We start from the raw sequence: 16,465 nt of genomic DNA, 5'->3' as shown, positions 1-16,465 counted from the left end.
AAACCAAAACAAGCCTTGGATTTCCATTGGCTTAGCAGTGAAAGGGAAACATTGGTAACATTGCTCAGAGAGGTGAGGTAACAGCATTTGCTGCTTTTCTGTCTAAGGCTTTTTATCTCCAAAGCTAATTCCTGTGTGTCTTGTTTTTTGATGTGTGCAGCCTTTGAAGAAAATGGTTGAGAGAATTCGCAAGTTCCAGATTCTAAATGATGAAATAATTGCTATTTTGGATAAGTATCTGAAGTCCGGCGATGGAGAGAGCACTCCTGTGGAACACGTGCGCTGCTTCCAGCCACCTATCCATCAGTCCCTTGCCAGCAACTAGACCTGACGATACTTTTTGCACCTATTTAGGCTAAAAGTTTAAGAAAAAAACCCCAAGAAACAAAACCCACACCAACAGTTTTAAGGAATACTCTCATCTGCATTTTTCAGTATGTCTGTGCCATTTGAGTGGTGCACTGTCCTCTCCAGTCTCCAAGCACAGTAACTGTATACAATCCATACTTATTTTTCTAGACTAAAATTTTATACACTTTGATTAAAAGCCTGTAAGATTTTTGAAATCTCTTTGCATTCCTATCCCGAGGTGGCCATTTTAGACTGGACTGGCATAATTTTTCCCTGAAGTTATCAAAATAATGACTGTGGAGGATAAAAAACTGGGTTCTGTAGAAAAAAATTTTTAGAAATCAATGCATAATTGTTTGTATTAGAGCCTTAACTGCTTAATTTGCCTTTATTAAAAAAAAATTAAAAAACAATGAAACAAACTCTGCTGGTGCTTTGTGAATAATTTTTGTAGTCAGTTGATTTAATTAAAGTGTTTGTTTCAAAGTTATTTGACATGGGGGTGACCGAGAGTATTCTGATCTTTTCAAGAGGCAGCAGTTTGATTGATTAGAATGGGGACTGTTTACTTTTTCCTAATGAGAGCTTCTAACAGAGTTTATATTTTGGTTGGATACGTACCTGCATACCCAAACATCTTTACAAGTGATAAGGAATTGCTGACTACAGCAATCAGGTGTAATCTTTCCCAGTACATAAATTCTAATGATGTTAATCATGATTTACTTATGGAAAATATTTGTTTAATTACACTTCCTGTATTATGCAAACACTGCATCAGTAAAATTGTTTGTAAAACTTTGCAACTGTAAAAGTTGAATTTTAAAGCAACTCATTCAGCCAAAAGTAGTAACTCCTGCTTGCTTACTCCAGGGTCCTAGCACAGTTCCCCAGCTGGCTGTTGGGATCAGCCCAAACCAAACATGAGTAAAGGATGGCCAGAACAGACACAGACAGATAATTACATGTTTTACCCAGGATATGGATATCTGGAGATGTTACTTGGTCAGTGTTTCTAACCCATAGTTGTGAGATCAAGAATGCATCCCTTTGAGAACCTGTTCTTCCCCCTTCCCTCTTACCAGTTCATGATTAGGTTACAGCACATCTTTTCTCCTGCTCAGCCCTTTCCAGATGTTTCACAGCCATGGGATTGAGTCCAGTAATGGGTAGAAATGAGCCTCTGACAGAGGAAGTATGCAGGAGGTGACCAGTGTGTAGGTACTGGGGTGGCAGGGAACTGGATTCTGAGGAATGAAATTAACTTAGATTTCCCTCAGCTAAACAGAGGATGGAGATTTGCCAAGCAATCTATAAGCAAGTTTCCACTGTCACAGGTTTTTTCAGGACATCTGTGCTTGAGAGCTGCCATTCTGGAGGGGTGTCTGTTTTGAGAACACACACAAGGCTGCCCACTGCATGAGAGACAGAAGAAGCGCTTGTGCTTTGTCACACCAGCTTGTTGCAGGATTTCTTTTACAAGGTGTTGAACAGACAGTTTTCTTTAAGAAACATTTTGAGTTCTCAGAAGAATTCTGGTCAACCAGATTCTTCCATGTGCTTCAGGCTTTAATTACGTACATGAACAACTTTCCTAATTTGTTGAGATAATCACTGGTTTAGGGATGTCTTGCACACATGAGGCTTTGGCTTGGCACTATGGTGCAGAGATGGTTGATTAATAAAGCCTGTATGTTTAAGAACTATTTAAAATAAAAATAACTAGTTATGATATTAGTAAAATAAGTTCCAATTCTCACCAGTTAACTTTCAGCAGTAAGAGGATTGGTCTCTAACATCTTAAAACTACTTTTTATATACTTTCTGATCACTAAAAAGTTCAAGAGAAAATGTAGACATTAGTCCTAGGAATTTTCAGCAGCATTAGACTTGATAGCAGCTACATCCTCTTCACCTGGTATAACTTCTTCTCCTGCCTAAAAGGAAAAATGGGGGAAGGTGCATAAAAGGTGTCACTTTTTCCTTTTTGATTAGTTCTCATCAAAACCAGTGGGTCTGGAGGCCAAAGTGCCCATCACCACAGAAAGTAAGAGACTCTACTGTGTGAAATAACGTGCTCTTGTGGTAGGTAGGCTGGTGCTTTGATATTAGAAGTGGCAACCAAGTTCAGCAATTCCTTGGTGTTTGATGTCCTCCCTGCCCCTCCCTGTTTCTGTGCTCTTCCTTGTCAGCACTGGAGGGACTTTTTCCCCTGACTGAGCGCTGCTGACGTGATGTTCTTTACAATGAGGTGCAAGTTCAAATCCTGTTCTTCAGCCAGAATTGAAAGAACCTTTTTCTTGTTTGACACATTCGCTGTTCCTGTATGTTAAGACATGCACCAAAGGAAGGCACAGAATTTGTTTCACAGGTGGGGACTGCTGAGGGGTTTTTTCTGTTCTGGGAAAAATCTTAAATACTCTTAAACAGTAGCACTAATACTGACAACAACCAGCAGTAACTAGCAGTCTCTGTTCCAAGTATTTCCAACCTTCATATGCATGGTAGAAATGTTTTTATAAAACCTCTATCACTAATTTTTATTTTCTGCCTTTGCAAACTTAAATTACCACCTACCTGCCTTAACCCTTTTTTAAGCAGTGACATTATGTTCCAATTTTTCTGGCCTTTTTTGAAAAACTCAGTGTTACAGCCAGTAACTGTGTTACTGCAAACAAAACAGTAATTCTATTCAAGCAATTCTGAGTTCAAGCTGCAACACCAAGAACACACAGCAGCTCTGCAGAGCCAGGGCACCATGGTGCAGCACAGACAGAACCTGCTTTTACAGAAGGGGGAATTGCTTTTCTTGGCTACTGTTAATGACTCAAATCCTTCTTCCTGCGTAAAATGGCATGGCCTCCCTATCCAAGCAGAGTAGAAGCTCCTGCCTTCTTGTTGCTGGCAGTTAATCTGATTTGGTAAAGTTGGGGTGTTTTGATGCAAATGCAGCAAATTTAGCATACAGCAGTACGTTCAAAGGATCAGTTGTGCTTGTTTGTAGCTTTTCCTTTCCTCTTTCACAAACTAGGATGGAAGTAGTTGCTGCAGCTCCTGTTTCATTACGGTTACAGTCACTCTGTGGTCAGTCAGGGCACAAGTACAAAGGATCCAGGTTCACTGCAACCTTTTTACCACCAATGCAGAAATAAAGCCATTTATTTTTGATAAAATTGTCATTAGTGCAATACATCTTAAAAACAGAAGAATGAAATTAAAGTATTTACACATAACTTAAGCAACACAACCAGTTGTGGTCTGAGGTCATTTTAGTATTTTTTAAAGTAAAAATAAGGCAAATAAAAACAGTTTCAGTGTTCTTATCCAAACTAATCAAACTTAAAAATCAACGATTGTCTACACATACTGTTAAAAAGTACATGAATTTCCAGACAAGATCAGACATTTCACAGCAGAAAAAAAATTTCCAGAGTTACAGAATTGTTCTTTTCTTAAGTAACACGTAGCTATTTTCAGAAGGCTGACAGACTTCCATTTCTCCTGGCTGAGAGACTCTCAGTGGACTGCATTTCACCTAGACAGGCAGAACTTTCTTCATCATCATGAAAGCTGTCATACGTGCTCAGCACAGTGCCATTTGCTGCTCTATCATCCTTCCGCAAAGAGAGGGGCAGATTTGCTAAGGTGAAATTAACATCTTTGAAGGCATGCAATAAAAAGATCCCCACAATAATAGTCAGGAAGCCACTGAAGGTGCCAATAATGTCATCAGCCGCCATGTGTTGCCATTCCTTGAAAAGGATGGCAGAACAAGTTAAAACAGATGTTGTAAAGATTACATAATATATCGGAGTCACTATCGAAGTGTTGAATATATCCAGAGCCCTGTTTAAATAGTTGATCTGCGTGCTCACACAGACAGTAAGGCTTAGCAGCAGAATCCAAGACAAGGGATGTTTCAGCACTGGTTTTCCTGCAAAAAGTTCCTTTATAGCGATGCCCAAACCTTTTACACAGGAGACTGATAAGGCTCCAATTACAGAGCAAATTGTTATGTACACGAGAATGTTGGTCTGTCCATGGCGAGGTCCCACCACACATATCAAAATTAAAGACACAATGACAACAAGTGTTGCGAAGACCACAAAACCTGTGGTTGGGGGGAAAAAATCGTGTTAGTTGTGGACACTACCAAAAGCATCTTAGGGGTACCGAGAAAACACTCATTAACAATTTGACCGACTCAGCTTAAACAGAAGAGTTCAGGATGTTTCTCATTAGCCCTCCAACATCACAGTTAAAATTATTTTAGAGCGAGCTAGCCAAAACAATGAACCCCAGGCATGTTGTATTACCTTTACCAGTCTATTGGCAAGACGTCTCCAGGATGTAGATTGCTAAATTGCCTTACACACAGACTCACTGAGGTGTAGATGCCACCGGATACAGGCTTGAGTCTGAACTGACTCTTTTTAGGAAGTTAGGTTTTGGCAGGTGGCTGCATTCATTGCACATTTCCAAAAATCAAGTCATTCTTTAAGAACAGCTTTTTAATCTGTGCTATTTCCTCATGTTTAAAATGGGGATTGCCTTCGTATAATTAGTATTTTGCAGATGTGCATTTGTGAGTGCCTCATCTTCCATGTAAGCACAACAGCTCGTCTTCAGAATTTCACTTCTCAGCAGACACTTATCACGACACCTACTTTTTCATTTTAAAGCACGGCTCAAAGTTGGGCTTGGAGACTGACACGCTTCAATCAACATTTATAGAAGTTTTGTTTATCCACCTGTGCTGCTGCATTTATATAAACAGTCATCTCAGTGCTTCACAGCAAGACTCTTTGTTCAAGGCCAGACAAGTTCACTGGCATCACACAAAGTTCCCTACGGAATTATGTTACAGAACTCAAATCTCTAATTCATTCAGACAAAATGAAGCAGACACAGGCTATCTTCTGGAAACTTGAGAGCAGCAGTAATGAAACTATAATAAAGAAATGATGGGCTGTGTACATATCAAGCCAGCACTTTTCTTACCTGGATCACCTAGTTTGTGGGACATTTCATCCAAGGTTTCTACTTCCTCCTCTTGTGGAGCATGAATTACCATCACAGTTGATCCCAGTATACTTAGCAAACACCCTATTTTTCCATGTAAATTAAGTTTTTCGTTTAAAAAGAAGGATGACAGAATGGCACTAAGAAGAAAAAAATGCATCAACAAACATGGAATTAGTAATATTAATTTTCTCATCAACTTACAGGTTGCTTTGACTGTAAAGGTCACTTGCATACACAGAGTGCAGCTTAAAAAGATATTCAAAAGATATCTCAAGATACTTGCTATGGACAAAACTACCTGTTAATATTTAGCATCTCTCCCCAGAACCCCCTTTTTATGCTGTCAGCAAAAAAATGCTCTAAGAACTTGCAAAAATAATTTTAGAAATACAAAAATCTTTACTTAGGAACGAAATACTGCTCTGTTGTATATACCAAGTTCTTGAAATGCAGAAGACAATACTCTTCAGACGTGGAAGTGTAGATGCATTGCTAGAGCCCTTTCATATCACAGTCACTGGGTATTTGGAGAAACTTAAAAGTTACTCCTGATGTTTATAAGCACTCATTATTGTTAAAAACAAACCCCATTTATTACAGCATAGTTCAGTGACAAATTTCTAAAGAAATGTTTTACTTCTCTCTCTCAAATCACACTGCTTTCTGTTAGTGTTTCTTACCTTACAAGAACACTGAGAGCTCCTAAAGGAGTCACTAACGTAGCTGGTGCAAAAGCATAGGCAGCAAAGTTAGCTACTTCGCCAGCTCCCACTGCAGAGGAACAGTAATTAAAAAACAGGAGTTAGATTGTCACACAACAAACCTGAGATTCAGTGCAAGTGTTTGTGTAGCCACAGACATGCAGTAAGGAACAACGGAAATTCTAATTACAGCATTCAGCCAGCAGTACTAGCAAATCACACCCTTGCCCCTCTGTCCCACTATTAAATTTTAAAAACAGGCTGTGGAACTGCAACAGGTATTAGAATTAATTCTACCAAATCACAAGGTGTTTTCCTTTAGTGTCTGTGTTCTAGCTGCTCAGCCTACCTACTTGACTCATGAACTTCTCCATGGAGAAATCTGCAATAGCAGGATACAGCGCAGCACATACAATAAGCCAGTTACCTGAATACAGCCAGTAAGTTGAGAGTTTAAGCAACGAAAAAAGTTCAGAAAATAGACATAATCGCAAAACATGCTTCCCTCTAAGGAATCCAATATATCTAAGCACTTCTCTGCTAAGACAAAAACCAGAATGCATATGGTAACAAAGACATACAAGAAGACCAATGCCTGTCTAGCTCCACTGCACAAAGAGGGCAGTTAAATTAAAGGAAGAACTTCTGGTATAAGAGAAGTTATATTAAAATCCTTAGAGCTGCACCCATCAATCTCCAGATAGTATTACCATACGTTGTAGAATCCCAATCTCGTTCCTTTTTTTGTAATCACTGCTGCCATCTGTGGCAGAGTTATTTATTAAAATTATATCATGCAGATCGTATTTGCGACACTTAGATGAATATATTTTTGATACTTACTTGAAAGAAGTCCAGCCCACCACAGCCACTCCTTAAGGTATGCATGACCACCTTGACCTAAAATTGAAAGAACGTTTGCTGCTCCACTAAAAACATACATCAACACTCCATCACTAGTAACGCTGCCATGACATAAAATAATTTTTGTAGCCCCTGCCTTTAAAAACATGGGCAACCTTTTGATACTTAGGCTTCCTAGGTAGAGCATCTTCAATTTCTGACATGCATCTGCCTCCTACAGCCTACTTTGAAAACCAGTTATTTCTTTTGTGTTAGAAATGGCTGATGACCATATATGCTTTACTGTGAGAAACAGTTCTTTCAACTCACTGTAATGACATGAAAAGCCAAGTTATGTGTCTCTTACAGAGACACTCTTACAGAGTGCTACTCTGTGGAAATTGTACATGGTTTATGTGGTTGATTACATGTGCAAACATCACACTTTCTCGTTCCAAACCAGGGAGCATGAACTATGGGATATCAAGATCAACCATCTTTTAGAAGCAAAGATGGCAGGTACTGAATAAAAGATATTCAGAGTCAACCTTCTGAATGATCTGAGGATGCTGCAACTATTCTATTTAAATCCATCCTCTTTCAGTTTAAAACCATTGCCCCTTGTCCTGTCACTACAGGCCCTGGTAAAAAAAAAAAATTATCTCTGTCTTTCTTATAAGCCCCCTTTAGGTACTGGAAGGTGCTGAAAGTTCTCCCCAGAGCCTTCTCTTTGAACAACCCCAGTTCTGTCAGCTTGTCCGCATAGGAAAGTGTTCTATCCCTCTGATCATTTTCATGGCCCTTCTCTGGACTTGCTCCAACAGGTCCGTGTCCTTCCTGTGCTGAGGACCCCAGGGGCTGGATGCAGGACTCCAGGTGGGGTCTTATCAGAACAGAGCAGAGGAGCAGAATCACGTCCCTCCACCTGCTGGCCACACCTCATTTGGATACAATTGGCTTTCTGGGCTTCGAGTGCACAAATTGCCAGGTCATTGTCAGCTGTTCATCCAGCAGCACCCCCAAGTCCTTCTCAGCAGGGCTGCTTTTCATCTGTTCATCTCCAGCTGCTATTGATACTGTGGGTTGCCCTAACCCAAGCGTAATGCCTTGAGCTTGTTCTTGTTAAACCTCATGAGGTTTGCACAGACTCACTCCTCAAGCCCATCCAGGTCCCTCTGGATGCCATCCTTTAGTGCATCAGCTGCCCCACTCAGCTTGGTGTCATCAGCAAACTCAGAGGCAGAGCACTCAATCCCACTGTCTATATCACTGATGAAGATATTTAATAGTATTTCTTCCAGTATGAATCCTCAAGGGACACTGCTAGTTACACTCAATTACCACATGTGATTTTTAGTTTTAGAAAACAATCTCCTGAGGCTCAAACATTGTTAACTCTCCTAAATTCACTCATTCAGGAGCACAGATGTAGTTAAGAGTGCTGCTTCCAAGTTCAATTTGCAAGTACAATTTAGACTTAACTGACATGTAAAGGAATCCTTTGACAAGTGTCCCCAGAGCGTATTACATACAAATTAAATAGCACGTATCACACACAGAGTTAGGGGTATCTGACACCAGAGGAAAAACATATCAGCCCTATGTTTTAGTTATCATATACATTTAACAAACAAAAAAAACCCCAAAGTCAAAACAAGATCATTGGTTTAGTAATCTGTTAAACAGCAAAATCTAAACATGGGCAATTTATTACAAGATGTATTTATTTACCTGCTCTCATGGAGCCTTTCCTGGCTAACCGGAGGAGACCTTTCTTTTTCAGAATGAAACTTCCTCCAATGAAAATGCTGGAACTCATAGCCAACACCAAACCAATACAGAAGTCATATCTCCCACGAGTTTGGCTCATTTCGTAAACTACTAAACACTGTCACATTGATCAATGAGGAGTAGAACTTCTGTTACTCAACACAAAATGATGCAACACCGAAACCTGAGCAAAATAAACACATTGGAATTAAACTGGTAGAAATACACGCTGCATAGGAAAATCCTCAACAGCTCATGTGACTGGTTCTCCTACAAAGGTCTCTGCTAACAGTGTTTAAAAAAAAAAAGGCAATCTTTGAAGCATGTGAGAGCTTGCACCATGGATGACTAACTAACAAGTCTGAACACAGCAAAGGAATGGTTATATACCTGGCATATAAAAACTAATACCCAAACAAATAAAAGTTCTTTGAGAAACGTTAAGCAAAGCTTACAAATATGTGATTTATTTTTCTTTTCATTGAGTACACAGATCTGTGGCTGGCACACCATGTAACTGATGATACTGATCAAACAATTACTTACGTTGAAATCAGTCTGTAAGAGAGTTTGAGAACAGTCACAGCATTTCTTCCACATAAACTCCCTAGAAAAATGAAAGAGATTAGAAGGGTGTTTAATCATATAGTCATCTCCATAACACAAACAAGCCTGACATGCATGCACATGCAATTATTCTTTAACAACCAGGAAAATCTGGCAAGAAATAAGGCACTTGTTTGTTGATTTATATTACAGAGTTTCCCATACCTGTATGAAGCACCTGTTTCTTCAAAACCTGACTTCTTTCAGTACTACTTTTCCCTGTATTTTCGTGCTTCCGATTTTGATTAATTTTCTATACCCCTAGGAAAAACCTAGCAGAGAGCTACAGGTAGGTTAATGTTAAAACTGAACACAGATCCTCCTACCTGCATCCAGTGAGGCTGTGAAGAAGTAGAGGAAAAGAGTCTCATTTAATAAGCACTCAACGTGGCACTATTCAAAATGCTGCAAGAGCCACTGTTGAAAATTCTCAAATCCTCTTCCCTTAATCCTTGCATAGTAATTTTTAATATCTTATTTGTAGGAGAAATTAAGTAAATGATCTACATGAGAGTGCTTTCATTTTCTAGCAACTTTTAAAACTAAACTAGATTCTTGCATGATACAAAATCACCTATGGAACAAAACCAAGAAAAACAAATCACAATGCACGAGATAGATCAGACCCAGCAGCCTCACCTACCACATAAAACATTCCCCTGGTTTTGAATTCCAACAAGACTTTCAGTCCCCTGAAGAATAAAGGGATTTTTTAATGCAAGGAAAAGACATCAACAGGCTTTTGCAACTGTTCTCTCTGCCATCTTTTCTAGCAGGTGTAAGGCACACTGTTCAGGTAATCGAGCTATGAATGTTCTTCCAGCTCCAGCTGGTGCAAAATGTGACACTGGTATAGCATCACCTGGGGGAGGAGGGGCTGCTTTTGGTAAGCTTTTATACTCTACCACTTTTTTCAACAGTTGCTACTTTAGTTATATTACTAAAGGGAGTATTTTTACTAGTATAGCTTTTTACTAAAAGAGAACTCTCCATACTTTTTTTTCCTTTTTCTTCTCTCCCTGGCTTGCATATCTTCACCTACACTAACGGAGGAAAAGAGCATCAGTTAGTCCCATCCTGACATCTTCCACCCACTGCATTTCAGAGACAAGGGAGAAGCACAGGTGGCTTTTCTTTGCAGCAGCAGAAGAATCTGATTGCAGAAGAATGAGGACACTTGTGAGCTAACAGGTAATTTTATGAATTTATACTTTAAAAGGATGCTACACTTCAAAACTAGCAGTTCTACTTTACCCCATGTCCCAAATACACTAAAGAGTTTTTGATGCCCTGTCAGCCACTTTGTTAAACTTGTAAACGACTCACATCTTCATCACTTAAATTACATAAATTCAGGTAAATTACTGCTAACTCTTCTCATCAAGTTTATTTGTCCTCACAGACATGGCCAGTCCCATTTCTGCTTGGGCTGGACTGCCATACTTTCCCCTGTTTATACAGATGTCTACAATTGCAGACAAATGTCACATAGTCATGGTGAACCCAAGTTCTCTCTGAAGAGATTTGGTTCCCTTTGCATACAGCACAGATATAATTTGCACAGGTAGAACTGATAGGTACAGCTGCAAGGTCAAAGCAACACCAGGCATCGGAAGCTTTCCACTTCAGGAAATCAGTAGTTTAATTCTAACCCTAAGACTCAGTAAAGAACTAATGCGTCCTCAAAAATATTATCAAGAAAAATTATCTTTGGAAATAAGAAAAGAAAATGCCATGAAACAAGCAGTTTCTGAAATAAATATGCCTCTCATGTTTCTGCTTTGGGACATACAAAACCACTGCCAGGGCCACTACTAGGTCATAAACAGGAGAGAAACCAGAAAATGTAGGAGTTAAATAAAACCAGCAGTAGTGGAGTTCTGCAAAGGTTCTGTAATCAAGTTCACAGCTGACTTTAACACAAAGAACATTTCATCCACTCAAGACCAGCAGTGTCATGGAGGAATACTAGTTGGCTGCTCTGATCTCAGAAGAGTAATGAGGGGATGAGACTCTCCTATCCACAGAAGCTACAACATTTATAATGCCTCCAAAACCCACTCGTTAATGAACTACCTGTGGATCTGCTGGTATCCTGAGTCATAACTCTCAGCACGCAACAGGGCAATGGCAGATTACACAGGGTTGGAAGGTTAACAGACAGGGAGAGATGGAGAAACTTTGAATGTAAAAAAAAAAACCTGCGGAACATAAGCAAGTCCAGATTAGCCACAAAGTTTGTTTGCTTGTTTTCAAGGTGTAACCAAAAAGCATGACAAATGCTGGCAAGATACAGACTCTCTCATCTAAAACACAAGGTAACGTTTCTTTGCCTCAAAAAAGCAGCACAAACACAGCACTCAAAGATGTTACATTTATTGTAGCAAGTAAGTCCTCTAAATATGCAGAAACACTAAAAGAGGTGTAATGAGATGAAATAATAGTTTACATTCAAAATCAAGTCAGCTTAAGTAAGTATGTGGGAGATATCAGCCAAAGAAAATTAGTGTCAATTCCACAAGCTGTACATTGTATAGAAGCAAGAATTAGACTTGGGAAAGGCAGACATGGTAGATTGTTCCAACTTTACTTACTTGGCCACAGTCCCTCTAGAGTTCAGTAGACAGTCTTACAAGACTTACAGGAAGTAATCTAAATATACGCTAAATTATTTAAATACCAGAATTCACATTTTTCTTACCTAAAACCTGATCTTTTAAACTGTGAACAGGATGATATAAGTAAGCAAAAAATGACCTTAACAGGCCATTTACTTCAACCTTTTGCCACGTACTGCATCATTCACTGCTGCTTCTCATCACAAATAAGTCAGCCAAGCTTCTCCCAAGAAATACTTGAAAAAGCAACTTCACAAACATGGCATCTATGCTTTGATGCCATTAGGAATTCTCACTATCTAATGATCTTCACCTAGATCTTCACTTTCACTACCAAAGCCATTCTGGATTTGGAAAAGATACAAGTCCCTTTATCTTTGCACCCACATATTAAGATTACTCTGTAAGTGAGGTGCTTGGCACCTCCTGCTGTGTCATCCTCTGGGTTCCTTCCGAAAAGCTTTTTTTAAATGCAACTCCCAAAGCTGCATACAGTACTTTAGCTTGAGTTATTACTTCCACAAATCAGTGGAAAACTATATTTCTTCTTATACACTCAAAACAGGTGGTTTTCCTAGCCCTTTCTCAGTAGTCACTTACTGTTGACTCATATTCAGCTTCTCTATTAGTATAACCTCCTGCACTTGTATAGCAAATTATTGCTGCCTGGATGTAATTCATTCAGACATGACTCACACAGAAGGTTTTAAAACAAAGGCCTGTTCAGGCAAAACAATAGTTACTCCAGGTACAGCCATTCCGCATCTTTTGAGCTGTTCTGTGGTATTTTATTGTAAATTCTGCTCTTTTACAAGAGCTCCATGAAAAGTTTTATGTTTCTAACATTGGAATAAAGCACCTACTTTAATGCCCTTTAGTCATAAATCTTTCCATGGAAGAAAAAGGGGCTGAATCAACAAGTTGCTTTAATAAATAAACATTGACTATTATGTGTCACACTGGCTATTATGTGTTCACTTCTTCCTTTCCACAGGCATAAAACTACAGGAACCAGAAAGAAACACTCCCTAACAAAATAAAAATCCAAATGTTCAGTGATGAGCCTTTAGAAGGCTCATTATACATACCAATTTTGTTCCAAAATCCAGAGGCATTCACTTCTTAAATATTTCGAAGTTAGGTTTCTAAAACAGAAGTTTTAAATAGTATTAAGTGGCATTTTAAGAATTCAGCAAAAAACTGTCCATAATTTCAAGCTGATTTCATTTTCATGCATGACACACAAGACTTTACAATGTCTCATCTGTGCTTTAAAAAGGGACAGGCTTTTTGTTTAAAAACACAAAGCAATGTGATTTTAAATTTGATCTTCCTTAGGTATGTCTTGCCTGAAGTATTACTTCATCCCTTTGCTTTTCACTTCACAAATCAAAGAAACTAACTTGTGATCTAAGCTATTCTTTAGAAGGCACCATGTTAAAGTTGAACTGAAATACTATCCTAGTCCTTTCAATTTTTTTCTGTAAGGCACTTTTCTTACAAAATAACTAATATAGTTTTAATTACAGACTTCAGCATGGTGAGCTTTCAGAAGATGTTTATATAACTCAAGATAAGAATGACAGAATATGTTGACTTGGAAGGGATGCCCAAGGGCCAAGTCTATCTCCTGGCCCTGCACAGGACAGGCCAAAGAATCACACGCCAATCTGAACTCTGTCAGGCTTGGTGCTGTGACCACTTGCCTGGGGAGCCTGTTCCAGTCCCCAACCACTCTCTTGGTGAAAAACATTTTCCTAACATTCAACCTAAATCTCCCCTGACACAGCTTCATGCCTCGGGTCCTGTCACTGGTCACCAGAGAGAAGAGATCAGTGTCTGTCCCTCCGCTTCCCCGCTTCCCCTCGTGAGCAAGTCGTAGATTGCAATGATGTCTCCTCTCAGTCTCCTCCAGGCTGAACAAAGCAAGTGACCTCAGCTACTCCTTGTATGGCTTCCCCTCTAGGGCCTTCATCATCTTTGTAGCTCTCCTCTGGATACACAGAACTCTGGAGCAGTGGGGATTATGAACACAGAAATAGTCTCAGTAAAGTTACTAAAATCCCCCAAATATACCTAACTCTTTAATCTGTGTCCTCCTCAGTTGTGTTCTGTCCACTCATGAACGTATCTTTTAAGCACAGGTATAGAGAGAACATTGAAGGGACAGATGTAACACAGTATTAGGATAAAAGAGCTGCCAGTTCAAAACTGAGTGCATCTTTAAAAGGCCAAGATGCATGCACACAGTACCCAAAGATTCTGTATACACTGTTTAGGAAACACTTTATTCAATTTTGCAACTTTGTAAATCTGCCCCAATACAGATACAGTTTTCCAGAATACAGATACAGTTTTCCAGCTCTGTTAAAGTTAAACAACTGCCCAAACTTATACATATAATTATTTACATATTTCGTAGGCAAGCTAAAAAGATATTTGTTTATATTGTTATATATCTGCATATATACTAGCACGTGCTCAGAAAGCAAAACACACCTTAACCATTCTAAAGTTGCCTATTTTAAAAGGTTCAGTTAAACAATGGTGAAATTTATTCTTTACAGCAGATTTCCATTAATAAAACAAAAGCAACAACTATTCCATTTTATGAAACCAGGAGGAAATAAAAAAAAATGCCACACTAAAAACTTTTTTGCATGTTCTATTTGTAGTTATTCACTTCTATGAAAAGAATGACCTTTAATTAAAGCATTTTCACATAAAGCTACAGATACCTTCACTAAAAGAGTGTTATTTATTAACTGAATGCAAACTACAGACAGTGCTACAGACAGATGATGTTGTATTAACTGCTTTCCGGGAAATCTATCAAAATAGACTCAAGATAAGAGTTGCTTCACTTTTGCTGTACCTGACAAGTTACCTCTACTCTCAATGGGAAGAGTCACCAGCACAGGGCCACTGAACTTCCACCTTTAGTATTTCAGATGGGCAGTTTCAAATTTAAGATCACTCAGGATGTTAAAGTCAAATCTAGACATTAGTCACTGCTACTCCTTTGACATGACTGATATAACCTGTTACAACCTGCCTTCTTTTTGCCAGGATTTTATCCTAAGAATCAACCACTTTAACAAAAGCAGAACTAGTGTGACACTGAATTCTAAATACATTGATACTGACAAATACCTATGCAATAATTTCCTATTGATGAAGCTGTTATCTTCCAGGGAAAAACCCTAACTCTATACAAGGCACGTCAAAAGCATTAAGAAAGAGCTATGATGACTTACATTTTTTATGTTTTAATTAAAAACAACATTAAAGACATTGAGGTGAAGTGGAGAAAGTTGACTGCTTAAAACAGAAAAGATCAGGGGAATAAAACAGGGACAAAAGAGTCAGATCCAGGCAACATCTTCACAGTGTATGAACAAACAGAAATCATCATTCTGAATCACAGAATCAATTAGGTTGGAAAAGACCTCCGAGATCACTGTGTCAACCTATGGTCCAAGACCACCATGTCAACTAGATCATGGCACTAAGTGCCACGTCCTCTATTTCCTTGAACACTTCCAGGGATGCTGACTCCACCACCTCCCTGGGCAGCCCATTCCAATGTCTAGTCACCCCTTCTGTGAAGAAATTTTTTCTCATGTCCAACCTAAACCTCCCCTGGCGCTGTTTAAGCCTACAATGAACTACAATGCAAAGTTAAGATTACTGTTTTCCATGTCAAACTAAAGCACCGTCAGGGCTCTGAAGTTCTACCGAAGCTGCTCTGCTCAACCCTCAGCCTCGGGTAACTCAACCCTGAAGACGAACCGGTTTAGCTCCCTGGTTAGCAACACTCCAGTACGAGGCACAGCGGCTCCAGAGCTCTGGCAAACGCAGCACACCGTACCCGGTCACTTCTGCCCGGCGGGAGAGCCCCGCAAACACCCAGATTTAGGGTTTTTAATTCCAGCCTTCTCTGCCCAAACCACAGCAAGCTTCCCACTACGGAGAAACCCACCTTGGGCTGCTACAGGCAGGTCCAAGACCCGGAGCCCCGCAACCGCCGCCCCCGGCCCGCCCGCTCCTCACCCGCAGCGCCCGCGCTCAGGGCCTTGTGCCGAGCGCTCCGCGGGCAGGGAGCTCCGCCTCCCTCCGCCCTCCGCGGGGTCAGCCGGGCCCCCTGCACGCCTCTCCCCGCCGGTACCTGCGGTCACGGCCCCCTCACATCCCCGCAGGCAGCGGCGAACGAAGAGGAGGAGACGGGGGCGGGGGAGGCCGGAGCGGGCGGCGGGAAGGGCCGGTGCCCGCGCGCTCCACCGCCATGAGGGGACGGGACGGGAGGGAAGAGGGACCGGCAGCGGGAGCGCGGGCGGCAACAGCAGCGAGGGCGAAACGCCGTCCCAGCCCCGGCCGCCCGCTCCGCTCCACGGGTTCCGGCAGCGCCCGCCGGAAGGGGCGCGGCCCCGGCCCCGGCCCCGCCTGCCGCGGGTCACGGCCCACCTCCTGCAGCGCCGCCCGCTCCCGAGACGGCGATACACTGCTCACGGGCACTGCTGTGCCTTACCCAGCGTCAGCTCCGGCCCGTGA

The 16,465-nt window shown here is 40.6% G+C and overlaps 2 protein-coding genes across 10 annotated transcripts in view; one reads left to right on the top strand and one right to left on the bottom strand.

Moving 5' to 3' along the window:
- CYFIP1 (cytoplasmic FMR1 interacting protein 1) overlaps positions 1-773 on the top strand; it is a 73,883-nt gene extending 73,110 nt beyond the window's left edge. Inside the window, exon 31 of one of the 2 annotated variants that reach the window (XM_032679194.1) lies at positions 161-773. In XM_032679194.1, the coding sequence (XP_032535085.1) occupies positions 161-325 (165 nt within the window). In that variant the 3' untranslated portion in view covers positions 326-773. The remainder of the gene's footprint in view (positions 1-160) is intronic. The other variant, XM_032679195.1, reaches the window with a different exon arrangement.
- A 2,735-nt stretch (positions 774-3,508) lies between these two features.
- NIPA2 (NIPA magnesium transporter 2) lies at positions 3,509-16,465 on the bottom strand. Of its 8 annotated transcripts, none has more exons than XM_032679713.1 (8): positions 16,083-16,343; positions 13,003-13,059; positions 9,237-9,297; positions 8,652-8,874; positions 6,921-6,977; positions 6,057-6,147; positions 5,353-5,513; positions 3,509-4,462 (listed from the first exon to the last, which is right to left on the bottom strand). In XM_032679713.1, exons 4-8 carry the CDS (start codon positions 8,788-8,790, stop codon positions 3,825-3,827), a joined length of 1,086 nt encoding a protein of 361 aa, XP_032535604.1. In that variant the 5' UTR covers positions 8,791-8,874; positions 9,237-9,297; positions 13,003-13,059; positions 16,083-16,343; the 3' UTR covers positions 3,509-3,824. The 8 variants fall into 8 exon arrangements, with proteins under 8 accessions (XP_032535604.1, XP_032535605.1, XP_032535607.1 ...); XM_032679714.1 differs by lacking the exon at positions 16,083-16,343 and adding an exon at positions 15,897-15,973; XM_032679716.1 differs by lacking the exon at positions 16,083-16,343 and adding an exon at positions 15,786-15,804.

The sequence above is a fragment of the Chiroxiphia lanceolata genome, chromosome 2 (genome assembly GCF_009829145.1).
Source record: "Chiroxiphia lanceolata isolate bChiLan1 chromosome 2, bChiLan1.pri, whole genome shotgun sequence".
NCBI classification, from domain to species: domain Eukaryota; kingdom Metazoa; phylum Chordata; class Aves; order Passeriformes; family Pipridae; genus Chiroxiphia; species Chiroxiphia lanceolata.
Note: the sequence above shows the minus strand (reverse complement) of the source record. Positions and strands in the feature narration are given on the sequence as shown.

Bases quoted from the DNA above. Each gene is read 5' to 3' on its own strand.
- NIPA2 (XM_032679719.1), bottom strand. From the start codon at position 8,790: ATGAGCCAAACTCGTGGGAGATATGACTTCTGTATTGGTTTGGTGTTG. The intron at 6,978-8,651 runs GTAAATAAATAC...TTTCAATTTTAG, and splicing joins GAAAGGCTCCATGAGAGCAG to GTCAAGGTGGTCATGCATAC. The intron at 4,463-5,352 runs GTAAGAAAAGTG...CCCCAACCACAG, and splicing joins CCACAAACTAGGTGATCCAG to GTTTTGTGGTCTTCGCAACA.